Raw genomic sequence first — 26,645 nt, forward strand, 5'->3', positions numbered from 1 at the left:
CAGATTTGAACTCAGGAAGATGCATCTTCCTGATTCTATACCCAGTACTCTATCCACTGTGCCACCTAGCAATTCCTAGATTCCCAGTACACAGGGTCAACCTGCCATGGGTTAAATTGTTTCCTGTTCCCTGACAGGCCAGCCCAGTCTCTCCTTTCCAGCTAAATCTGCATATGTCTTGAGGAGGGACAGCTGGAGAAGATCACAGCATGCTGAAGGGAGATTCATACCTAACAGGAACTCTGTCCCACAAAGAGAAACAACTCTGATGAAAAAAGTGAACGTTTTCTGCAGAGGCTGCTGCAGGTGCAGAGTGAACACACCAGCCAAGTTAGATGTTAAAGGCTAACATTAGAAAATGGAAGCAAGTTTATTCTATTCTATTCTTTTTTTTTAAGCTGTGGAAAAAGACAATCATCAAAGAATGGGTTCTGTGGTTTAGGAGGCGGGAAGGGGGAAGGGAATGATGATATTGACAATAGAAATAAGGTGGAGTGGCTGAATTCTTTATTTTACTTCAGTTTTCTCCACCAATAATAAATTGTAAACTTTAGAATGGCAAAGGATAGAACAAAAAAGGGCTTCAGCCAATGCTGGAGGTGAGTAGAGGTGCCAAGAAAGATACTGTTGCACCTGATGAGGCAAGGCCCAGAAGAAGCAGCGGGTGCTGTCAGGGAATTCCAAAGGATCACGGAGAAAAGGAGAGTCAATTTCCTGAGTAACGTTTACTGCTTTCTCTTCTCCTGCCAATTGTTTCCTCTAGAAGCTTTTTTTTTTCATTTGTTATTTCTTGCTTCATTTCTTCTAGGTATTTATATGGTATTGGTGGAAAATCTATTTTTTTTCTTTGAGTTTACACTTGCAATTATTACTGAGTTACTTGCTCCTTTGTTTTTGGGATTCCCCACCCTTGCAATAACTTTTGCTACAGGTTGAAATTTTTTGGTTTCCTCATTGCTTCAGCTTTTGTTCCTGATTTGGGGCTTTGCGGCAGGGCCTGGCTCCTCTTCCCCCTGCTGCACTGCTGGGTGGCGCGGCCCACTCTCTTGTGCTCTACCTGCGCTTACCTCCCCCAGTTAGGCCTCCCTGGATCTTTGAGGTTCAGAATGCTGGATCTTCAGGTCCTTTACTAGCACCTCAGATGTTAGGAATCTCGGCACCATCGAGCTGTTTTTGTATAAGGGCTGTGGCCACTGCGGTCATTGCTTACTGCCTCCATTCTGGAGCCCTTCCAAGGTCTCCTCCTTGGGGCTTCTCAGGCCCTTCACTCTTGCATCCTCCAGGTGCAGAGCTTGGCAGGCAATACATGCTTCCCGGCCTGTGTCTCATCACACTGGGAACCTCTTCTGTGTTGGCACTGGCTGTGTCGATGGATGCCCTCTGGCTTCTGGTTGACTTCTGTCCAGTGATGAAGTAGAAAAAGTTAATTACTGTAGTGTCTCCATAGATTTCTTGATTGGGGAAGGGGGCTTTCTTCAGTCATTTGAAGGGTGGACACACTGAAGGATTAGACTTTTGTCTGGTCCCACAGGGAAGAATTAGGAGCAATGGGTGGAAATTGCAAAGAAGCCAATTGAGGTCTGGTGTCAGGGAAAGCTTCCTGACGATCAGAGCTGTCCCAAAGTGGGATGGACTTATTGAGGACGTTATGGGATTCCTTTAGTGAAGGTCTCCAAGAAAAGGCTGGATGGTTACTTCTTTAGGATATGTAGTGAGCCATCTTTGGTGGGGGATGGGGGACAGAGTGAATTAGAAGGCTGTTAATGTCTCTTTGGATTCTGAAATTCTGTGATGCAACCAGAAGAACAGAAAAAACATCAGAAAGAGGATGGCTCTGAAGAGAATGGCTGGTGGTTCTCAGAAGCGTTTCAACAAAATAAGGAACAGATTCTCCTGTGGGTGAGAGAAAGCTTTTAAAACAGCACATCATCGTGCTCAAGAATAGTTTTATCCTCTTAGAGCTCTAAAAATGTCACTTGGGGAATAGGGCAAGTATCTTGTCCTGAAATACTGGATGAGGACTCAGTGAAATTGCCTTTTAAACGTACAAGCCATCTGAGAAATGTTTGTTTAGGATACTCATTCAGACTTCATACTACAAACAAATGAAGTACAATTAAGTCAGAAATAGGAACAGTTTGAAAATGCAACTAGAATTTTTGAAATCTTGAAAGCATAGTGTTAGATGAAATCTTTTTTTTTTTAGGCAATTGGGGTTAAGTGACTTGCCCAAGGTCACACAGCTAGTAAGTGTCAAGTGTTGGGTCTGAGGCCAGATCTGAACTCAGGTCCTCCTGACTTCAGGGCCGGTGCTCTATCCACTGCGCCACCTAGCTGCCCCGGTTAGATGAAATCTTCAGAGGTCTTCAACATCTCTTAGAGTGAAACCACATTATTCAACTTAATTTTTTCAACTAACATTTATTGTGTGCTTACTGTGTGCCTGGCATAGTGCTAGGCACTGGGGATACAATGACAGAAAAAGAAACTGTCACTGCCTTCTAGAAGCTTACCTTCTACTGGGGAGGGAGACAGTACACACACACACACACACACACACACACACACACACACACACATCAGGAATTACACAGCAATTTGTTGTTGTTGTTGTTGTTTTCCTTCGTTCTCCAAGAGGACTCTGACATCAGGGAGGTGATGCCATAGCATGCAAATGAACTGGATTTAAGTGAGGGAGGCCTGGGCAAAGTCACCAGCTTCACTTTCTCCTCCAGAGCCATCTAGTTTTTGAGAAAGCTATGACCGTTAACAACTGGGGGGCTCAAGAATGTTCTCCTGCTATGCCCTCAATGAGACTGAGGTGAAGAAGGGGGAGGTTCTCAGCTCGGGGACAGACTCTGCAGTGGCACAGACAGGGGAGCACAGCAAGTCCAGTGCACACAAGTAGTCGGCTAGGAAATAGCCGAAGGGGAATGACATGCTGCTGCAGTATGTCTGGGGAGCCGGATTGTAGAGGGAGGAGGACAGGAGGAGGAGTTTCTAGTTTATTCGGAGGCAATAGAGATCCTCTTAAAGTTTCGAGTGGGGGAGGTTGAGATGGTCCGACCCATGCTTGAAACCTATTATTCTGGCAATTCTATGTCAGTAATCTAAGTGAGACGTGGTATCTGTGAATGGAAAGACATGTTGTGGAGGCAGAATTAACCAAAGTCAGCAAATGATTGGATATTGGGAGGGCAGGGTGAAGAGAAGGGAAAGTCAGGAAGGAGACTAGGATTGCAAACCTGGCTGATGGGAAGGGTGACAGAAAGAAGGAAGTTTGGAGGATAAAATATAGTAGTTTGGGGAGGAATATGGGATCCATTTGGGATAAGCTGAGAATGAGATACAATCGGACATCCAGGGGGAAATAAGTCCAGTGGGCAGCTGGCAATACAGGACCAGCGTCCAGGAGAGCAACAAGGGCTAGATATGTACATTTGGGAATCTCTAACATAAACATGATCAATGAACCTGTGGGAACTGATTGTCTCACCAAGACAGACTACCTCTAGAGAAGGTACAAGAAAGAGATTCAAGGAACCTAAACTAACTAGGCTGAAAGATTGAGCAAACAAAGGAGACTGAGGTGGAGTGGTCAGACAGACAAGAGGAAAACCAAGACAGAACAGTATCATAGAAGCCAAGGGAGGAAAGAATATCCAAGAGACTGGAAATTGCAATAATGGCAAAGAAGCCAAGTAGAATAAAGACTGAGAAAAGGCCATTGGATTTAGCAGTTCAGAGACATTTGGTCAATTTAAGAATTTTCATTCAAGAGGCAACCAGTTTGAAAGGGTGAAACTGGAAGCAATGATTGTAGACGACATCTTCTACGAGTGTGGCTGTGAAAAAAGAACACATAGAGGAGTATAGCATAAGGGGATGGAAGGGCCAAGTGGACTTTTTTTCTCTCATAGGATATGGAAGAGCTGGGAAGATTGCTAAGTAGCAAGGAGGAGCCAATTGATGAGGAGAGAATGAAGATGAAAAGAGGAAAAGACTAAGAGGGAAAGAAAACAGGAACATGAGGCAGAGTACGTCAAGAGTACAAGTATAGGACCTGGTGTTTGCAAGGGGAAGGGCTTTTTGGGTGAAAAACCTTAAGATCTATTTAAATGCTGTTTCAATAATTATGCTCATGAATAACTTGACAATTTTATTTAATAAAAAATCATTTTTTTCCCAAAACCGCACTAAGTGGGAAAGCATGCCAACTGCCTTTATAGGAAGTCGGGCTATTCAGACCAAAAGATTATGACTCTAGTACCATTTCAGCTAAAATGAACAGACTCCTGAGCGTGGACATCAACATGACACCAAACATCATTACAGAAGAAAGTTAAATTTCAGTTTAGCAATCAAGGTCCTTTACAAACTGCCTACAACCTATCTGTCTAGCCCTAATATTCTCCTAAAAGTACTTGCTATTCCAGACAAACTCGATTATTTACTGGTTCCCCAAATACACTCTATATTTTCCTTTGTGTGTGCTGTTCTCTATATGGATGTCTCCACTGGGTGGGCTCAAATGATTCCTACTCCTTCCCTGGTTCCTCCCCCTTCCCAATCAACCACATGTAATCGATTGAACGATCAACTGATCTCCCTATCTGCCTCTCTCTCTCTCTCTCTCTCTCTCTCTCTCTCTCTCTGTGTCTCTGTTTCTCTGTCTCTGACTCTGTCTCTCTCTCTCTCCTCTAAATTCCCATTAACTTACCACACCCTACAATATCCTTTACTACACCCTATGGTGTGACAGTTACTTATATTTACATAACAAGACTGAAACAACTCAACAACAACAACAAAGTTATTTTCCCTACTAGATTCTATGTTCTTCGAGGGCAGGACTTGTTCTGTGGTCCTCTTTGTATACTTCACACAGGCATAGAACCTTCATTAAATACCCCTCTGCTTTCACACATGATACACATTGAACTGTACTGGACAAAAAGCTGTATTTTATTTTACAAGCCAATCAGCATCTTTTAGTGTTCTGCACAGTCACATATAAAATTGGGTCTTGCAGCGATGGTATCCTAAATGATACAATAGTGATACACAAGAGTTACAACGTGCTTACTCTTTACTCAGCTCAGTCACTGAAGCCTAATAATTCACTCAGAATCTTCTATTTAAGGTACAGAGTTACGGACACGCACGTTTTTAATAAATGTCCTGGGGTGACAGGGTTACTCTTGCTGCAGCAGACACTAGGCACTCAGTCTACCACATTTGGAACAACGCTAAGTGTGGTCCCTCCCCAGAGATGGCAGTTTTGGGTTTTTTAACCAAAAGGACCATACCTGACTCCAGCCCCAGATTCTTGGTTGAGGTTCTGAGTACTGCAGCATGTCGATGGCAGTGTTTTTAATGATGGCTGGATTCAGAATCCTAAACTGCTTTGATTGGAGTGGTATTTTCTCAACGACATGCTTCCAAAAGAACAGGCGTACCCAAAATGGCTGAAGAGGGGAAGTAATTTTTCATAATATTAATAATAGTGATTCATGTTTATGTAAGAGGCAGTACATAAAATGCTGGCCTTGGAGACAGGAAGACCCAAGGTCAAGTAACACTTCTGACATCTCCTGGTTGTCTGACTCTGGACAAGTTCCTCAGCATGCTAGGTCACTAAGGCTAAAGTTGCAGAGAAGGTGCCCGCCTACATTGGTGGCTGCTTCCTCATTTGAGAACACATTAAAATCCCAAGTCTGGAACTTATCCTCTATTTATAGAGCAGATTTTTGTCATATGTGCATCATTTGAAGGAACAGGGATTACTTAACCTGAAACAGCGATTTGAGGGTTGAGGGAGGGGGAGAGGGAACACGAGTGGTTTTCAAGTATTTGAGGGTTGTTATATGGGAGAGAGAGTAAGCTCATTCTTGGCCTGAGGATGGAACTAAATGGTTGGATATAGGTATGACATACAGAAAAACTTCTAACAATTAGAGATACTCAAAATGGGATCCTTCCAGAGATAGTACCCTCACTCAAGGTCTTCAAGTGTAACACGAATGATCACTCAGTGGAGTTAGTAAGGCACTTGCAATCAGGGATAGATTTAGATTAGAATAGCACTGAGGATCCCCTCCACCTTTGAGATGTTGTACCATGCCACTTCATACATTGCTCAAAACAAAGAGCATTTCTCAACCCTGTGAGGTTGGTACTTCAAGTATTATTACTTCCAAATTTATAGATAAGGAAATTAAGATTCAGGGTGATATGAGCACAGAATGAGTTAGCACCACACCTTGTACTAAAACCTTGGTCTTCTCTTTGCAAGCTCCATGCTTCTTTCCATTTACCTACACTATTTCAACACAACTCAAACCTATAGAAAAACTTTATTGTTCTCATGATCTATGCTAGTTTGTCAAGAGGGGTAATGTGTATAGAACAGATAGCCTTCCAAATGGTGACTGGCAATTTAGGTCAAACAAATAATACACAATACGCTTTTCTTTTCTTTTTTACCACTGCTTCCAACTTTGGAAGAAGGCAGGCCATTTTTTTTCTCCCTTCCTTCCTTCCTTCCTTCCTTCCTTCCTTCCTTCCTTCCTTCCTTCCTTCCTTCCTTCCTTTCTTCCTTCCTTCTTTCCTTCCTCCTTTCTCTTCCTTTCTGAATCTACTCAAGGTTTTTTAGAATGGTATAGACTGAGGAATATATAATTCTGATTTCTAATTTAAAACCTTCTTCAATGCCTCCTAATTGCCCTATAGAAAAAGGTGACAATTTTGAAGAACTTCATAGTGATAAGCTTTGAAGGTCTAAGTTCCCCATGGGCATATAACAATCTGGTATGATTTGGAAGGTTAAATAGTAGTTATATTTTTAAAATTATATATAAAATGCTCCATTTTCATATGGCTAATACTTATGTATATCTACAAATACACAAAAATACATTTGTTGTTGTTCAGTCATGTCTGACTCTTTATGATCCCATTTGGGGTTTTCTTGGCAGAGATATTACAGTGGTTTACAATCTCCCTCTCCAGCTCATTTTACAGATGAGGAAACTGAGGCAGAGTTAAGTGACTTGCCCGGGGTCACTTAGCTAGTAAGTGTCTGAGGCCAGAATTGGACTCAAGTCTTCCTGACACCACGCCTAGCATTCTATCCACTGTGTCACCTTGCTGCTCATAAAAATATATAGACATAACAACAACACAAAAAACCCCCAACACATATAGACATACATATATACCCCTGAAAGCAGTTACTCTTTCACAAGTGATATTATGACTTGGGTCATATATATGAGTTGTGACAATAAAATAGTGCACTTTTTATGTAAAAAACCCCAACAACTCTAAATGATGCTAAGGTTTGCTCAAAATATTTTTGGAAGTTCTCTTTTGGAACTGTCTTTATAACTTGTATTCTGTCCTTTTAAATATACTCAATGGTGGTATATTTTCATCCTTTGAGGGCAGACTCAATTTTTGAGAATGGCCAAAAGTCATTTTGAACAAATTCTGATAAATGATAGATGATTAAACTGGGGAATGTTATTTGTTCATATGACTAATGTAGTGATGAGGCTGGTTTTTTTCCCCCCGTGTGGCTCAATCAAGATTCTGGAGGCAATTGACAAAGAAATATCCCAAAAACTGAGTTGTAAAACTCTTCATCTTCAGGATCAGGGTATAGCCTCCCCAAGGGGACCACTTTGAAGGATAATTCATTTGAATTAACAAAGTCTGCTTTGTTTTTAAATCAGTCCACTGCTGCTTCAGACCTAGGTGATGGTGAATAAGTTTCCTTAGGTGTAAAATGAACCAGTTGGACTGGATGGTTCTTAAAGGCCCTCTTCTGGCACTAAATCTCAAACCTTGTTTCAATCAAAGCATATATTTTGTAGATGAATTTTCATTCCTTACCACTGTTTCATTTTTTATCATTGCTTCAAGCCAGTTGAAGTCAACACTCTTAAATAAAACCGCAACAAACAAGTCATTAGAATAATACTCGAGGTCAGATAATGGAGCTCCTTCTGGGTAAGTCATCCTTATTGTAGTTTTATTCCCAACGTGATCTGTATATCCCTGAACTGGTGCACTGTTTAACCTATTTTTTTTTTAAAAAAGGAAAAGTAAATGTTAAAATAAATACAACTTTATCAGACTAATTACCTGTCGTTGACCTTCATGTTATTCAAACAAGGTGTGCATGCAGTTAAAGTCATAAATGCACATTTAGTAGTCCTTTCCACATCACACACAAATCTAAGGTGACCATTTAACTCCACTGAATCAAGTTTTTTTTATTTTTGTTTTTTTGTAATTATCATCAACAACAAAAATCTAATAGTGGGATGGTATACTTTCCATACTTGTCAGTCAGCTAAAGACGTGGTTGGTTAGAAAAAAATCTTTACAGAAGCCTGGACTGTTTCTTCCTCTCATGTTTTCACAAATGACACATGACATATATATATTGACCATCCTCAAAAATTTTATTTATACAAAAAAAGAGGCAAGTGGGTCAGCAATTGTTAATGTTGGCTTGGTTACCACTTTTTTTTGGTAATAATACAAGAAAGAAAAGAAGGAAAGAAAGGAAGAAAGAAGAAAGAAAGAAAGAAAGAAAGAAAGAAAGAAAGAAAGAAAGAAAGAAAAAAGAAAGAAGAAAGAAAGAAAGAAAAGAAAGAAAGAAAGAAGAAGAAGGAAGGAAGGAAGGAAGGAAGGAAGGAAGGAAGGAAGGAAGGAAGAAAGAAAGAAAGAAAGAAAGAAAGAAAGAAAGAAAGAAAGAAAGAAAGAAAGAAAGAAAGAAAGAAAGAAAGAGGAAGGAAAGAAAGAAAGAGAAAGGAAGGGAAAGAAAGAGAAAGAAAAAAAGAAAGGAAGGAAGAAACACACACAAAAGTGTGTTTACATATATATTATATATACATATATATGTAAACACACTTTTGTGTGTTATATGTATTCACACATATGTATATGTGAATGTATGTATATTGTGTTAGTTTTAACCTCTTGTTCATAGGTTCTACTTTCCAATCCCATAAATCAACATTGTGGCTTTCTAATTTCACCTCTCAAAGAAAGTCTAAAAATGGATACCATCCTGTTGTTTCTGCATTGCTGTTTATTCATTTCAATATCACACACACCTTGAAAATGTCACTCTACTATTCACCATCTATGGTCTTTTTCATTCTTTTGAAATGTTTCAGTCTCTGAAATACTCTGAAAGTCAATCCCTGATCATCTTTAAAATTGCGTTGTCTGCAGCAGGGATTACTTGTTTGTACATACTTTGGCCATTCTTCCTACAATCTCCTTAAGTGCCTTTTTTAACTTCCTTACCAAGCACCTTCCTTGCCGAGGCACTCAGGCAGTAAAGTCAAAATAATGAGAAGGGGTGGCTAAAGAAATGCTGGCAAATCTGTTCCATTTTGCACCTATCTGTTATCCTTCTTGTCTGAACAGTCCTCAGTCTTTGCTGGATTCTTCACTGGCCTCCCATGTTCTAAGTGGACATGTCCCTCAACCTCTGCCCTGGGGCCTTGTCTCTATCTGATCTTTCTCTTGAGAATCTCAACCACTTCTGCAGGTTTATGATATTCCTATTCCACATTTGGATAGTCAATCCTAATCCTAATCCTTCTTCTCGATTCTAGTCTCGATCTAGTCTAGATCATAGACTCCTAGCCTCATGGATTCATAGCTCTTCATCCTCACATCCATATAGCTTCATAAACCTGGAAGGGACCTAATATCATCTATTTCACTTTCGTCCTGTCCACCTTCACCTAGATGTTCCACTTGCATCTCAAACTCCAAATGTCCCAGAACAGACATATCACGTGCCCCTCCTCGAACCTTCCCTATCTCTGTTAAAGGCATCACTTATCTCCCAAACAGGTTGGTAACCTCAAAGTCATCCTTAACCTTTCACTTTGCCCTTATTGCCACAGTTAATCACTTGTTCAGTTCTGTCAAGCCTATCCCCACAATATCTGTCAAATCACTCATCTCTCTAAAGACGTATACATCCACAACCCTAGTTCTTGGCTCCCATGAGCTCTCTCTCCCCTAGACTATTGTAATAGTCTCTTAGTGTCCTGGCTTCCAGCTGATCTTTTTTCCCATCCATCCTCCACAAAGCTGCTATGATAATCATAAGGCACATATCTAACTATGTCACTAACTCCCCTGCTTTGCCTTCCCCAAACTTGGCTTTAGGGTAAAATATGAATTCCTTAGCTATACACTTAAGGACCTCTACAATTTGGCTGTCACCTCATTTCACATTACTCCCCCTCATGAACTTGAACTTTTAACCAAAGTTATTCTTCATACTCAACATTCCATTCCATTCCTTCATGTATTTGCACAAATCGCGTCCCACAAGCATGGAATACATTCCTTTCTCACCCTGTTTCTTGGAAACCTTATCTTCCTTCAAGGCCTAATTTGGGGGCTCATTCCTCCATGAAGCCTTTCCTGATCCCCTCCAATTGCTGGTCTTCTCTCCTCAAATTGCCTTATATTGGTTTGTTTTAATGTTGCCTTCTCACAGAAGACTGTAATCTCCTCGAGGGAATGGATTATTATACCTCTTTTTTCCTTTCATCCCCAGCGTTGGCTCCTTGCACATAAGTCAGGGCTCTGTTGAATAGTACCGAATCTCTAAATGTTTTGGGGAGCCTTGGCTTTGTTAAGTTTAACGCCAAGTTTTCCCACACACTGACTTGTACTGTTTTATAAGACAATACTGTTCACAATCTTCCGCCATCCCCAAGAATATTTTGAAAAAAAGCTTGTACCCTCTATCAGTGCTGCCTTTACTTGCTACATAGTCCTACTTGGCTGAGCCACTTTCTGGGGTCCTTTGGTCTCCTTGCTGTGGCATCTGGTTTACGTAAATTAAACTTATCTTGCAAACAGTGATAATCACAGTCAATGACTTTACTTTTTTCCACGTTCCATTTTTTTTCAGCATTAACAGTTTAAGTAAGTTGGACTGGAATTATGGAAACCGCACAAAAGATTTTCTTCTTATTTTTTAATTTTTCCTTTTAGTCTGGTTTTATTTTGACTTTGCTTTAACCAATGGATGACCATAAAGACAGCTAACTTGGGACTGAGTCCCATATTGGTAGTCATTTCCTGTCTGTAAAGATAGTTTCATTTGCGTGTGAAGTTGTTTGCCATGTTTACCACATCTGTTTTTTGTTTTGTTTTTAGGCGACTGCGGTTAAGTAACTTGCCCAGGGTCACACAACTAGTAAGTGTCAAGTGTTTGGTCAGAGGCCAGATTTGAACGCAGGTCCTCCTGACTTCAGGGACGGTGCTGTATCCACTGAGCCACCTAGCTGCCCTAGTTGTTCTTTTTGAAGAAGGTATTTGTGATATAGAGTGCACTGTACCATGGGAAAAGCCTGTGTGATCTCAGGAAAGTCACTTACACTCTCTGGGCTTCATTTTCCTCATCTGAAAAAAAAATGAAGACTGGACTGCATGATCTCTAACTCCCCTTCCAGCTCAAAAATCTATGAAACTATGAAACAAACACTTGGGTTCTTTAATTTTGTATCTTAAATAATATTTCCCAAAAGAAGTTTTTACTTTCCACTTTTTTGAATGAACGAAATGGATGAAAAAGCATTTATTAAATGTTTACTACATGCCATGCTTTGGGCTAAGCATTGAGGATACAAATTCAAAAGTAAAGACAGTCCCTGTCTCAAGAAGTTGACATTCTAATAAGGGAGGGAGGAAGAGAAGGAAGGAAAGAAGGAAGGGAAGGTAGGAGGAAGGAAGGAAGGGAAGGAGGGAGGGATGAAGGAAGGAAGGAAAGAAGGAAAGAAGAAAGGAAGGAAGGGAGGGAGGAAGTTAGGAAGGAAGAAAGGGAAGGAGGGAGGGAGGAAGGAAGAAGAAAGGGAGGGAGGGAGGAAGGGAGGAAGGAAAGAAGGGAGGAAGGGAGGAGGGAGGAAGGGAGGAGGGAGGAAGGAAGGAAGGAAAGAAAGAAGGAAGCATTTATTTATATGCCAGGCATAGTGCCAAGTGCTTTACCAATGTCTTATTCAATGAAGACAGCCCACATAAGGAATGGTAACTAAAGAGGGTTATTTTGATTAGGAACATTACAGAGGTGGTGAGTGGAGCCATAGGAGAACAGAATGTCCCACACACCCTAAGAGCAATGACTGCTTATTTGATTGTTATACCAGAACTGGAAAGTGATGGTGCAGAGCGGGGGAGCTTTGGAGGGGGTATGTGCACAGTGACATGCTGGAGCTGGGCCTAGGTGTAGTGGGTGACTGAAGTAACCACTAGTGAGGACATCCTGTTCATCTCCTGTTCCGGGGATGAAGGACTCATATCTCTGGGGCTGGGTTTCTGGTCTGGGTGGCATGGTGGCTGACAAGAAGATGGCCAGGGAGTAAAGTCACTGTGCATTATGGAACACGGTAATTTGGTTTAGAGGCGTTTGTGAAGTTTTTGAGAAACATTTTCTCTTTCTCTATCCTCTGCAACATACATTAAAACGATTATCTTCACAATGGCCTTCTTGCTTAAGCTCATCACGGACACAAGGCCAAATGACCAAATGAGCCATGAAATGGCTTCTTGTTACTTTGAAGAGAATGGAGAATCCAACTTGACCCACTCCTCACACCAGGCCACTCAAGGGAACATCTGTGAATGGTCAGTACTTTTCATCCTTCTTGACCTCTTGGCAGCCTCTCATATGATCAATCACTCTTTTCTCCTTCATACTGTCTCCTCTCTAAGTTTTCATGACCCTACCCTCTCCAGGTACTCTTCCTACACGTAGGCTGGGACCGTTTCTCAGTCTCCTCTGCTGACTCTTTGGCCAGGTCATGCCCATTAACTGTGGATGTCCCCCAAGGCCCGATCCTGAGCCTTCTTTCTTTCTCCCCACATACTATTTTCCCTGGTGATCTCATCAGCTCCCTTCAGTTCAATGACCATTTTGTGCTGATTATTCTCAGATCTACTTATCCACTAGCCAACCACAACTGGATATCCTGGAGCCACCTTAAACTCAACATGTCCAGAACTGAATTCCTTATCTTTCCTCCCCTCTTCCTAACTCTCCTATTGCTGTCAAGGACACCATTATCCTCCCACTTACTCAGGCTTGAAAGCTAGGTGTCATTCTCAATTCCTCTCTCTCTCTCTCTCTCTCTCTCTCACCCTCATATCCAATCCATTGCAAAGTCCTATGTATTCTACCTTCATTACATAACATATATATGTATGTGTGTGTATATATATGTCTATATATCTGTATCTTCATTATACTTCTCTGACATTGCCACCATCTTAATACAGGTCCTCATTACCTCTCATCAAGACTAAAAAATAGCCTCTGATTGGTCTCCCTAAGTTGTCTGTTCCAACTCAAGGCCATCCACGAGTCTTTATGAGTGGAGAATAAGCTATCAAATTGATCTTCCTGAAGGATGGGTCTGACAATGTCACCCCTCTATTCAATCAACTCCAGTAGCTCCCTATCACCTCCAGGATCAAATCCTGTCTTTGGCAGTCAAAGCCCTTCATAACCTGGCCTCTTCCTAAGTTTCCAGTCTTCTTACATGTTATACTCCCCAGATGTGCTCTATTATTAAGTGACACCGGCCTTCTTTGCTGTTCCTTTCATAAGATGCTCCATCTTCCAACCTGGGGCATTTCAATGGCTGCTCTCATGCCAGAAATTCTTTCCCTCTTCATCTCCATCTCCTGGCTTCCTTCAAGTCCCACTTAAAATCTCACCTTCTAAAAAGCCTTTCTGACCCCCCCCCAATTCTAGCACCTTCCCTTTGTTAATTATTTCCAACTCATTCTGCATATATCTATGTAAATGGAATGTAGTCTCCCTTATTAGATGGGGAGCTTCTTTTGTCTTTCTTTCTATCACCAGTGCTTAGCACTGTGCCTGGCATACAATTGGTGCTTAATAAATGATTGTTGACTTCTTCAAGCTTCATGTTCACATTGGTAGTGAGCATGTCAAAACCATAGTGGTTCCATTTTTTTAGGACTACATTAACATTAACTAATTCTTGGCCATTCTGCCCCCCATTCTACCACCATTCCCTCGTCAAAGCAGAAGTGGGTATCAAAGAATGGAGAATGATCGATATCTGTTTCATTGGTCATCATGATCAGAAAATGTATTATTCAGGGGCCAATCTGCTGGTGATGAGCTTTTCTACACTTAACTAGGTCAGCCCTGAGGAAGCCAACATAGTCTGCTGCTAGGGCTGAACCTGACATCTTTCCAGCGTGGTGGAATCTGATACATCTCCACTGGCAGAACCTTCAGAACCTAAGGCTCCCCTCCATGGTGGCCCCATGAAGAAGTGGACAGACTGTGCTGCCTGATTCATCTTTTTAAGGCATCAGATTCAGTATGGCGCCCCTCTGTCTAAGAACCACCTACACCAAGCCCCACCTCCTTGGCCTGGCTTTCAGGACCGGCCATGACTTGGTTCCATCCTTATTTTCTAGAAGTCCCTGATAAAAGCCTCCCTGGCTGCTTTTCTCACATTTCTGTCATTCTTCCTACTCGTATTCATATCTGGTTTTGCCACACATCTAATTACCTAATGTCTTCAATTATTTCATACGTGTCACTTTGTCTTATCAGGAATCAAGACTCAATGTGTCCCACAGTATTTAGTACAGTCCTCACCACACAGGGAAGACTCATGAAGGACTTAGAAACTGAATTCTCTAAGAAACAAACTCAATTTTAACAGTAGACTATCACGTACCTTATCACAATATCAAACTGATTCAATATATGACCCAGTCCAAGTCCATTCAGTATTCCACCATTTCCCATAACAACACAATGTTTACAACGTTTTGTTTTCAAGTTTTCGGGCAAATCGTACTCAGGTAAAAGTTTTAAAAGGTTTTGCAGTTTACTGGAGAACTTGCGAAATCCAAATGGAGGATCGTATTTATATATATCTTCATTCATTTCCATATTTTCTTTCACAAAAGGGGATGAGTCTGTGCCATATTTCTCATCAAATAATCGTTCCATCTCCTTTTTCACAAAATGGGGTCGACATTCCCCTTGCAATACTTGGTGAGCATATTTCTGTGCTCTCTAAAATAGGGAAGAAGCAAAATTTGATCTGAGAAAAAGTTTTAGATATTATAAGCATTCATTTATAGATACCAAGTGTCTTAAAGACTGGCCTATCTTCTGTTATTCTTTTCATTTAATAAACATTTTATATATATATATTTTTTTTTCTAAAGCTAAGAGCATTTATGTATGAGAAAAAAACTTAAGAGGTTTGGAATTATAAGCAGACTAAATTATCAAGCAGTATTTATTTTTTGAGTGTCCACTAATAAATCAATGGTCTTACGTCAGTTACCATGAATGCCAAATTAAGCAAGTACAATCCAACCCTGTTAGGAATTTTATAAGTTCCTCTAAAATACACAGAGATTTTTAAAAAATCTATGTTTAGGTGTTAAAGACTTTACTTTTCAGGTTTGCTGTTTAGTGTTATAATATCCCATAATAGGAGTAGGGAACCTGCCACAGAACTTTCCTATTTTTAGGTCATGTCATAAATTCAGTCAGGCTGGTAAAAACAAAAACAAAAACAAAACACAAAAAACACCCAGTCGTGACCAATACACTTGGGACCTGTGTGTTGACAACCTTGGCATAATTCTCAAAGAAACAAAGTTTCACATATAAAACATCAAAAGGAATGTATCTTCTTCATGACTGTGTCAGCAAGGTAGATAAGAAATTTACCTGGTCATGCAACTTAACAGCTTCATGGCCTTTGTACACAAAGGCTTACTCCCAACAAATAAGCAGCACAGTCTTTGCACATAACTGGGCTCACACCCAAACTCTATCTACCTTTGCACCATTTAATATCGAGGGGTACACATACTGGCGGCCAGATCTTGGTTGGGTGGCACCACCCAGAGTGGCACAGTCTAGGTCTGAGAAGGCCAGAGATAAGGAGAAACTGCACAGGCAGGAAGAGATCCATTACCAAATTATCTGGAGCTGGAGAGAAAAGGCAGGAGGTGTGTCTATATGTGGAAAGGATGCGGCAGCAGGGAATGAGGCAGATCTAAAAGAGAGGGCGGAGTGGACTTTGTGAAGCCAAGGAAGAATCAGCAACAGCGGGACTCTAGATCGATCAAGGCCAGGGTCCAAGGCTGAGCCAAGGGTTCCCCACCCTTTGTCACCAGCTGAGAGTCCTGGAGAGTGTTGGGCCTTGAGTAGATACAACTTTGTTTCCACTCAGATTCTTTCTCATGAGTCACAGGTGGCTAAATAGAAAGTGGCTACCAGTGCAGGAATGGTCAATACTTAATATGTGGTTTTTGAGGGAATTACAATAAGGAAAATCAATCCATAATGCTCTGCATATGATACACATCAGAGGTAGCTAGGTGGCTCAGTAGATAGAGCACCATGCCTGGAGTCGGGAAGACCTGAGTTCAAATTCAGCCTCAGATACTCACTAGCTGGGTAACTGTGCAAGTCACTTAACTTTTGTTTGCCTCAATTTCCTCACATGTAAAATGACTGCTGTGAGGATTAGAGATTATATTTCTGAAGTGTTGAGCACAGTGCCTAGTATGTAGTAAGCACTATATAAATGCTTATTCCCTTCCCCAGATAGAAGTAGGAAACAGAAAACCTGGATTCTAGTCCCAGGTTCCCCACGAGCTAGCTCAGTCATCTTGGTAAATAATCTCTCTATGATTCACTTTCCTCAGCTGTAAAAGAGGAGTGAGCTATGAAAAAAGGTGACTTGCCTAGCATTGTTTTTCACGCTCCAAAGCAGTGGAGGTTTGTTTTTTTTTTATCCTTCCCATCAGCCCACATTAATTTACTTGAAATTCCTCTTGCTTTATCTGTAAACAAGGCCACACTTGCATTTTGCCCAGAGTCAGATACAGACTTCGCAACTCTTTCAGGAAATACTCCTCTGTCCTGCTGCAGCAAGAATTCACAGGAATGCAAAACAACATGCAAAATTCAAAAGGCCCTGGAGCCCTGGTGCTAGTAGGACAAATCATTTTCCTTTGTCCCTGTTCACACTGATGTGATTCTCCAACTACTCAAAAAACAGAGAAACGAGAATCTATAACTTTTCAATAGAGCTGTTGTTTTTATTTAGTTGTGTCTGACTTTTCATGATCCCATTTGGGGTTTTCTTGGCAGAAATACTGGAGTGGTTTGCCATTTCTCTCTCCAGCTCACTTTACAGATGAGGAAACTGAGGCAAACACAGTTAAGTGACTTGCCCAGAGTCATACAGCTAGTAAGTGTCTGAGGCCAGATTTGAACTCAGGAAGATAAGTCTTCTCGACTCCAGGCCCAGCACTATGCACTGTGGCATCACCTAGCTGCCACCTCAACAGAGGCACTCAGTGCTTAAAATAAAGCATCCTGAAGGAGATGAGAAGCACTTTGCCTTAAAAGGATAAAAGAATAAGAACTCATCAAATTGACAGGAAGAGTCCAATTGGCACACTATGGACTTACTTATACATACCCTCACAGGTACTAATAGAATCAGAAAATTGGAAAGTAACTTAAAGATGATTGACTTCAACCTGAAAGACGAATCCCCTCCACATCTAAACAGTATGGAGGAAGCCTGCACACCAGCGCTACCAGACACAACCTATTTCCTACTTTGAAACTCCCAGGTTTTAAAGTCTTGTGCAATTTGCAACATTAAGGTTAAAAACAGAACAGATTACCTGGTTTTCTTCCAAATATTTTTCAGAGCAATATTCCCCACCCCTAGACTAGACCACGCAAGAAGATGGATTTCTGACATGCAATGATCTTTATTTTTTTAATTAATTTATTTTTAGTTTTCAACATTCACTTCCATAAGATTATGAGTTTTAAATTTTCTCCCCCTCCCCCTCCTTCTTCCTCCCCAAGAGGCTGTGCGATCTGATACAGGCTCTATATATACGTTCCTATTAAACATATTTTCACATTAGTCATATTGTAAGGAAGAATTAGAATCAATAAGAGGAACCACAAGAAAGAGGAAACAAAACAAAATAGAAGGAAAAAAAGAGCAAATAGTACACTTCTATCTGCATTCAAACTGCATCTGGATGTGGATAGCATTCTCCAACATAAGTCTTTTGGAATTGTTTTAGATCATTGCATTGCTGAGAAGGGCCAAGTCTATCAAAGCTAGTCATCACAGAACGTGGTTGTTACTGTGTACAACGTTCTCCTGGTTCTGCTCACTTCACTCAGCATCAGTCCATACAAGTCTTTCCAGGTTTTCTGAAGTTCATGCAATGATCTTTCTTGAGATCGCCACTCATAACAACACACACACAGGAAAGGCTTCACTTGTTGATCGAGAGAACTTCCCATTACATAAGCTACAAACCTTTGGCACAAGTGGTCCTTAAGAGACCATATCTCAGAGAGGGCCCAGTAGGAAGACGTGGCTTCAAATCATAGCCCAGCTATTACCTTGCTGTATGTTCTTGGGCAAGTCACTTAACCCCTGTGATTTCCTCATTTGTAGAACAAAAGGGATGGATTTGATCTTTAAGATCCCTTCCAGCTTTAAATCCTATGACCTTAGGCATACTACTAAGGATTTCTCAAAGAAGAAAAAAATTTCAGAGACAGGATAAAGTTAGCTATTAAAAAAAAAAAACTAATTAAAGTTCTATATTGCCATGTTTAGAGTTAGAGATTTTTTCATTTGTTAAGAAGCTATTAACTAGCAAATCCCTATGTCTCTGGAACAGAAATCTGGGCTGTAATCAAATAAAACTCACACAGTTATTTTGTCACATGTTTAGTGGTAAGCATGTGCTATATCTGTGTTGTCAAACTCATGGCCCAGGCCACAATACACGGCAAAACTGAACCAGATAAAAATGTAACTGGGAAATGTTTAATAAAATAAGTAAAAACACAATACCATGCAGACAAAGTTAATTTGTGGCTTTCAAGTCAATATGTGGCCTGCAGGGATCTGTTTCTCTTTGAGTTTGATACCACTGTGGTTCATGATAACTCAGCATAAACAGTAAGGAGAACTCGTCTAAATGAATGTAACTTGTGAACGTGATTTTTATGCAACCAAATGGGGATTTTGCAGTTTTAAGAAAATCTTTGTTAGTGGTCCAGAGTCTATACACAGTGTCAATGTATCTTTAATCCTCATCTAGTGTGGGTAGTGACATTCATGTTCATCAAAAGACAAAGGTCCTTGATCCAATGATAATAATGATGACACAAAGGGCAAGAAGAGGTGGTAATATAATGGTTTAAAATTGTCAAAGTGCTCTGTATGCGGATGGTGCCTGGCACACAGGAGGAGCCAGAGCTGGGAAGACCTGGCTTTAAACTTGTCTCAGACATCTGCTATCTATCTGTATGTCCCTCCAGAAGTCACTTAACTGCTTCCCTGTCAAAGGACAGAGTCTGGAGGGGATGGTCCCTTTCATTTGAGCCTCGTTTCGACCCTGAGGGCAGGGACGGGGACTAGCCTGTGATTTTTTTGGCCTAGCAAGTCAGCACCTTCCCTGCATCTTAGAGAAGTCCCTATTTCAGGTAAGTAAACTGAAGCTCAGAGAAGCTAAATAAAGAGTCCATGGTCACATGGCTGGTAAATGCCAAATGATTTAAACCTAAGTCTTCCTCATTCTGAGGGCAGTATTCTGCCTACTACTGGAATTTCCTATGCTACCTCCTGGATTCTGTCTTCCTCTCTGCCTAAAACAGCCTTCTGAAGTCTTCCCTGGTCTTCCTTCTTCCTGGCCCCATCCTCTGCTTCTCTTTCTTTCCGTATTCACTCCAGAATCTGGTCTGGTCATCCCTATTATACCCTTCCCACAAGGCCCAGCCCTGAACGTCCTGGGTCCTGGAGGCTTAAGGCATAAAAGCACTGGGGTGACCGACTTTGGACAGATGAACAGGGAGTGACAGACAGACAACAAAAAAGGAAAAGTAGAGTTAGAAAGTAAGATCTGGGACAAGTAGGCCCACATATAAGTGCTGGAAGGGATAAAGCTCTTTCCCCTGAGTCTCTCATAGTGGTGGAGAAGGACTACAAGGCCTCCAGAAAATCAATTCTGGATCCTTGGAGCACCAGCCTATGCCCAGGCATGATGTGTGCCAGGCCCAAGAACCAGCTCATTCATATCAAACCACAAGTAATAGCTCTCAGGAAAGACAAAGCTGGAAAGTAACAAAGGGCTCACCCTAAAACACTCTTGGGAGGCAGGAGATGTGAGTGACATTATCCCCTTTTATAAGAAGGGGCTAAGACTCAGGGGAATAAAGTTTTTCACCCCCCTGGCCTTCAAGTCAGTACAAGACCCCAGGTCTCGTGGCTCTGAGCCCAATGCCAGGTGGTCCTTCCGTTTCATTCTGAATGCCTGATGTCAGCTCAGGTGTGGGGTAGGGAGGAGGGTGTTGAGTGGGGGAAAGAGACACACAAGGGCTCCAAAGGGCCAAGGACCTTCATGTTCACAGCCACCCTCTTCTCTCCCTAAGCTGGCACCTGGACAACTCTAGGCTGCCGACACAGTGCTCATGCTCCTGGAGGCCAAAGCTGCAGAAATGAGTTCCAAACTGATGCTGCAGGAGTCAGGTTTCCACTAGATTTCCCTCTGCCTCAACTAGGGCAGAACCAAAGGCAAATTAAGTTTCCCTTCCAGGGTATTCTAGTGGGCTAAGAAGGACAAAGTGCTAAGACCCAGAGAGAGTCACATCTCTAACCAAGCCTCCCATACACCTTTTCTCAGAGTCCAGCTTTCCTTTGAGGCACTGCCCCCTATTCCTCAGTGCCCCAGCCTGAACTCCTGAGCCTTGAGAACACAATGGCAGCCAGATCCAGACTTAATGGCACTCTGTACCAACACTCCCTCAGTCTCCAAGGCAATACGCCTGAAGGTTGAACCTATCTGACAAAGGAAAGGGCACCTTTTCTGCTCTTCTCTGTTGTGATAAGTCTTCTCTCCCTCCTCTCTCTGCTGTCTCTCCCTTCTGTCTCTGTCTCTGTTTCTCTCTCTCTCTCTCTCTCTCTCTCTCTCTCTCTCTCTCTCTCTCTCACACACACACACACACACACACACACACACACATATTCCCTCAGGGAGAAGAGGCATTCACTATACCAATGGAGGAAAAGAATGCAGAAAGAAAATATTGAAAATCAAACATCTACTTGAAATTTTGCCTAGGGCTGGGTGTTTTTAACCTGGGGTCCACAGACCCTCAAGGAGTCTGTGAACATGGATGGGAAAAAAATTACATCTTTATTTAATTAAAATTGGTTTCCTTAGTAATATGTTGCATTTTATTTTATGCATTTAAAAATGCAATTCTGAGAAGAGGTCTGCAGGCTCCACCAGATTATCGAAGGAGTGCATGACACAAACAAGGTTAAGAATCTCCACCTTACTGATACTCTAAGTAAACTAGGAGAGAAAGGAATAGTTCACCTGTTAGATCCATGAAGAAGGAAGAATTTATGACCAAACAAGAGACAGAGAACATTATGCAATACAAAATGGATTATTTTGATTAAACTGAAAATTTTTTTCACAAACAAAAGCAACGTGACCAAGATTAGAAGGGAAGCAGAAAGCTGGGAAAGAATGATAAAGGTCTCATTTCTAAAATGTATAGAGAACTGAGTCGAATTTGTAAGTGTACAAGTCAGCTGCATGGTCTGACACTGAGTGAAGTGAGCAGAACCAAGAGAACGTTGTACACAATAACAGCCACGTTGTGCGATGACTAATATTGATAAACTTAACCCTTCTCAGCATTACAAGGATCTAAGACATCTCCAGAGGCCTCGTGATGGAAAATGCTATCCACATCCAAAGAAAGAACTATGGAAGTTGAATCGCTATCATTTTTTTTATTCTCTTCTGTTGAGTTTTGTTTCCTCTTTCTGACGGTTCCTCCTATTGGTTTTAATTTTTACTTACAACTTCACTAATGTGAAAATATATTTAATAGGAATGTAAATGTATAGCCTATATCAGATTGTACACCGTCTTGGGGAGGGTGGTGGGGAGGAAGGGGGAGAAAAATTTTAAACTCAAAAGCATATGGAAGTGACTGTCGACAAATCAAAATAAATTAATAAAATAATAATAAAAAAAAGAGTACAAGTCAGGTGCAGCTAAGTGGCGCAGTGGAGAGAGCACCGGCCCCGGACTCAGGAGGACCTGAGTTCAAATCAGACCTCAGATACATAACACATACTAGCTATGTGATTCTGGGCAAGTCACTTAACCCCAATGCCTAGCCCCCCCCAAAAAAAAACCCAGGATAAGTCATTCCTCAATTGATAAATGGTCAAAAGACATAAACAGGCAATTTTCAGAGGAAGAAATTAAAGCTATCTATAGTCACACGAAAAAATGTTCTAAATCACTATTGATTAGAGAAATGCAAATCAAAACAAAGGTACCACATCACACCTATCAGATTGGCTAACATGACAAAACAGGAAAATGATAAATGTTGGAGAAGATGTGGGAAAATTGGAACACTAATGCATTGCTGGTGGAGTTGTGAATTGATCTAACTATTCTAAAGAGCAATTTGGAACTATGCCCAAAGAGCTATAAAACTGTGCATATCATTTGACCCAGCAATACCACTTCTAGGTCTGTATCCCAAAGAGATCATAAAAATGGGAAAAGGACCCATATGTACGAAAATATTTAGAGCAGCTTTTTCGGCGGTGGCAAAGAATTGGACATTTAAGGGATGCTCATCAATTGGGGAATGGCTGAACAAGTTGTAGTATATCAATGTAATGGAATACTATTGTGCTATAAGAAATGATGAGCAGGTAGACTTCAGAAAAACCTGGAAAGACTTGAATGGACTGATGCTGAGTGAAGTGAGCAGAACCAGGAGAACGTTGTACACAGTAACAGCCACGTTGTGCGATGACTAACTTTGATAGACTTATCTCTTCTTAGCAATGTAAGGATCTAAGACATCTCCAAAAGACTCATGATGGAAAATGCTATCCACATCCAAAGAAAGAATTATGGAGTTTGAATGCAGATCGAAGCATACTATTTGCTTTCTTTTTTTGTTGTTTTGTTTTTTTCTTTATTCTCGTGGTTCCTCCCATTGGTTCGAATTCTTCTTTACATCACGACTAATGTGAAAATATGATTAATATGAATGTATAAGTAGAGTCTATATCAGATTGCATGTCATCTTGGGGAGGGGGAGGAGAGGAAAGGGGAGAAAATTTAAAACTCAAAATCTTATGGAAGTGAATGTTGAAAAATAAAAATAAAAAAAAAGAATCTCCATCTTAGATGAAAGCTGTATGAAGAGCTGTATGAGGTCATAGGCAACTGTGCACACACACACACACCATGTTACCATGTTGGTAACAAATAAGTTGGCTATGCATGAAATGTAATCCCAGGCCAATGCCCTAGCTACTGAAGAGAAGGTCAAATCTCTCATTGACCACATGGCCAAAAACTTAAACTGACACTGATGTGCCCCCCCCATAACATTTAAATGTACTTTCATATTAGAGCTGCCCTTTCAAACTGCTTGAGCTTCTTCCCTGAGAGACAGGTGTTGATTTTTAAGATGAGCCTAATAAGGGACCTCTTTGAACCCCAGACACAGAAAACCACAATCATCGCAACAATGTGTCCCCTTCTATTAAGAAGATGCAACCTGGGAATATCCCAAAACATCCTGTACTGGAAATGCTCAATCTTTAGAGATTCTTACAGCATCCTGATAACTTTAAGCCTTGCTTCTCTCTCAGCGTCCTCCATGGCCCTTCTCCTGTCAAATGCTCCTGATGAGATCAGACACAGGGGTCTGACACCGCTTTCCTTCTCTGTACCATTTCTCATGTTAAATTCTCCTTCTGGCACAAGGGGCTACAGTAGGATACCTGGCTTTCCCCTGCACTCATTTGTTTGAGGTGTTGTAAGAATGCTAAAAATCATTTTATTTGTTCTTAACCTAAAGATGGGGAACCTTTAATGCAATGAAGAAGCCACTTTTTTGGTTTTCAGATGAGTATAACATTACATTTTTTAAAAAAAAATCATTGGAAACCCTTCCAAATACCTGTAAAAAATGGCTCTAAACAAACAAAAAAATCATTGGATAAACCCATATGAAAATGTAACTGGAAATTGTTTAACAAAATAAATAAAAGTGCAGTATCACATAGAAAATGTTATTCTGTGGTTTTCTAAGTCAATATGTGGCCTGTGGGAATCTGTTTCTTTTTGAGTTTGACACTACTGTGCCACATGATAAGTAAGCCGAGAAATTTAAAAAAAAATTTTTAAACAAATCCTGGCTGCACTAGTAAAGGGCTAATAATTCCTATGGAAATACAGGAAACTGTATCTCAGGTAAAGAAAAGAAGATAAAGAAATTCCTTCATAAAGAGGGAACATATGAGAATTCTAAGTCTGCAGAACAAAGAGTCTTGTAGAGAGGATAGGGGTTGCCAAATCACATAGCTCTCCATCAATGTCCTTTTCTCAAACTCAAACTCTAGTTTATGGCTATGTGCTACTGGAGGAGGCAGGAGTGGGAAGGATTAACTCATACCTTCTCAGTTTCCCTGGTATTCTGGCCCACAACAACTCCATGAAAATATAGAAAAAATTATTGGCTTTAATGTGTAAAATGTCATTTAAAATTTGTCCTGAAAGATGAAATATCATTGAGCAAACACTTATTAAAGACCAAGTCTGTGCAGAGACTGTGCTAGGTACTAGGGATAAATAAGATACAATCTCCATCTTCATGGAACTTCTGGTCTAGTGGAAGTAGGGAATGCACCTGTCCAAATCACTACATAAATATGTGATGTACTATGTTTTATTGTATGTGTTACTATTCATCCCTTTTTATTGATGGAGAAGTTAAAATTCAGAGAAATTAAGCAGCTTAAGGTCAAAGACACAGCAACTGTACACTTGGGTCTTCTGACCCCAATGCCACCAGTTTTCCCACTATACCACATTGTGTGTCTCTATGCCGAGGATCTGAACATGTGTGACAGACACAGGAAAACTGGGAGGAACAGGGTTGGGGGAAAGCCAGTATGCTCAATTTGGGATGACTTCAGTTTCAGGTGCATGTAGGATGTGCAGGTGGGTATCAGCAGTTACAAATGCAGGTCCAGAACTGGGGAGAAAGTCAAGGTGAAGCTAGTCATGTAGATTTGGGAGTCAGACAAATAAAGATGAGTTAAAGCCATGAGACAAAGTGAGGTGGCCAAGGGAGAAAACAGAAAAAGAAGAGAACAGGGCCAGGAACAGAATATTAGAAAATACCAATATTTAGGGGTAAGGAAGAAGCAGAGTAAACACAAATGAGACAGGATTGGGAGAAGCAGAAAGACAATCAACAAAGTAATGGTCAACAGAATTAAATGCTGCAGGGGTGGTGGTGGTGGTGTTGGGAGCCCGAAGGGTATAAGTGTTTATTAAGTACCTGCTATGTGCCAGTCGCCATGCTAAGCACCTTACAATGATTTTCTCATTTGATCCTTAAAACAAGCCTGTGATCAAGGGTCACTTTTTCAAAAGTATTTTTTCCAAGGAGGGCAGAGATGAGCTAATTGCTTGAAAGAGTGGAAGGGATCAAAAGGGGCGGGGGGATGTTGTTGTTCATTTGTTTATTTTAGACCAGTAACTGAAGGAATTTACTGAATATTTGAAAAAATTCATTATAACCTTTTGGTGATGGGATTAACTGTTCATGTAGTAGTCCTTAAACATGTTTAGCTCATCCACCTACAGGAACCAACTCTATGATCTGATACAGTGTTTCCCTAAACTAGACTGGCTATATACGTTGATGGCACCTAGAAGTACTGGTTAGGAAGGCTGGGAAGTATAGAATATGTTAAGGATAAATGGGGGGGGGTTGTCAGTGAAATTTTAGAGCAAAATAGGAAATAAAATCTACTTTCTTACTCAACATTTACCTTTTCTAATAAACATTTAATATTTTAGAGGCCAGATACCACTAGCATTAGAATTTTCTTAAGGAAAATCAATTCACATGCATGGAACAAAGTTTCAAAAATGTAAACAAAACAAAACATTTAAGAAATATCAAACCTTTACACGCTCAGGATCCACATAATGCACTCTTTTTATGTGACATTCTTCAGCATTGTTACTTAATTTGAGGATATAAAGGATCCACACTCCAAACACAAATAGCAAACATCTGAGGGGGGAAAAATTAAATTACTTATTTGTGTACAATTCGACGGTGGTAATCCTAGCACTCTCTAGATAGAACGTTAGAGATAAAGGGCCCTGGAGATCATCTATTATTAGAAACATATTTTACAAGAACAATAAAATTGAAACATTAAGTGAAGAAATCATTCAAATCAAAGATTTAACATAACATCTCTGCTGTTTCCCCCATAAGTAAGTGACAGAACCTTGAGAACAGGCACCATCTTGCTTTTCCACCTTATGTCCCTATGGTGCTTTGCACATAGAAAACAAGGACTTAAAAATGACTTTTTTTTCCTTTCATTCATTCATTTAGAAGAGTGAAAATTTTTAAAATACTTCAGCTGGGAAAGAAGGGAACAATTTTT

The 26,645-nt window shown here is 40.7% G+C and overlaps 1 protein-coding gene across 2 annotated transcripts in view; it reads right to left on the reverse strand.

The window, feature by feature from the left end:
• ST3GAL5 (ST3 beta-galactoside alpha-2,3-sialyltransferase 5) overlaps window positions 1-26,645 on the reverse strand; it is a 76,002-nt gene that overhangs the window by 7,651 nt on the left and 41,706 nt on the right. For both annotated transcript variants that reach the window (XM_020969481.2, XM_020969482.2), the window contains exons 3-6: window positions 26,149-26,260; window positions 14,769-15,112; window positions 7,897-8,083; window positions 5,310-5,468 (exon numbers count right to left, since the gene is read on the reverse strand). In XM_020969481.2, coding sequence (XP_020825140.1) covers window positions 5,310-5,468; window positions 7,897-8,083; window positions 14,769-15,112; window positions 26,149-26,260 — 802 coding nt within the window. The remainder of the gene's footprint in view (window positions 1-5,309; window positions 5,469-7,896; window positions 8,084-14,768; window positions 15,113-26,148; window positions 26,261-26,645) is intronic.

Source organism: Phascolarctos cinereus, unplaced genomic scaffold (genome assembly GCF_003287225.1).
Source record: "Phascolarctos cinereus isolate Bilbo 61053 unplaced genomic scaffold, phaCin_HiC Scaffold_2;HRSCAF=192, whole genome shotgun sequence".
In the NCBI taxonomy this organism is placed as follows: domain Eukaryota; kingdom Metazoa; phylum Chordata; class Mammalia; order Diprotodontia; family Phascolarctidae; genus Phascolarctos; species Phascolarctos cinereus.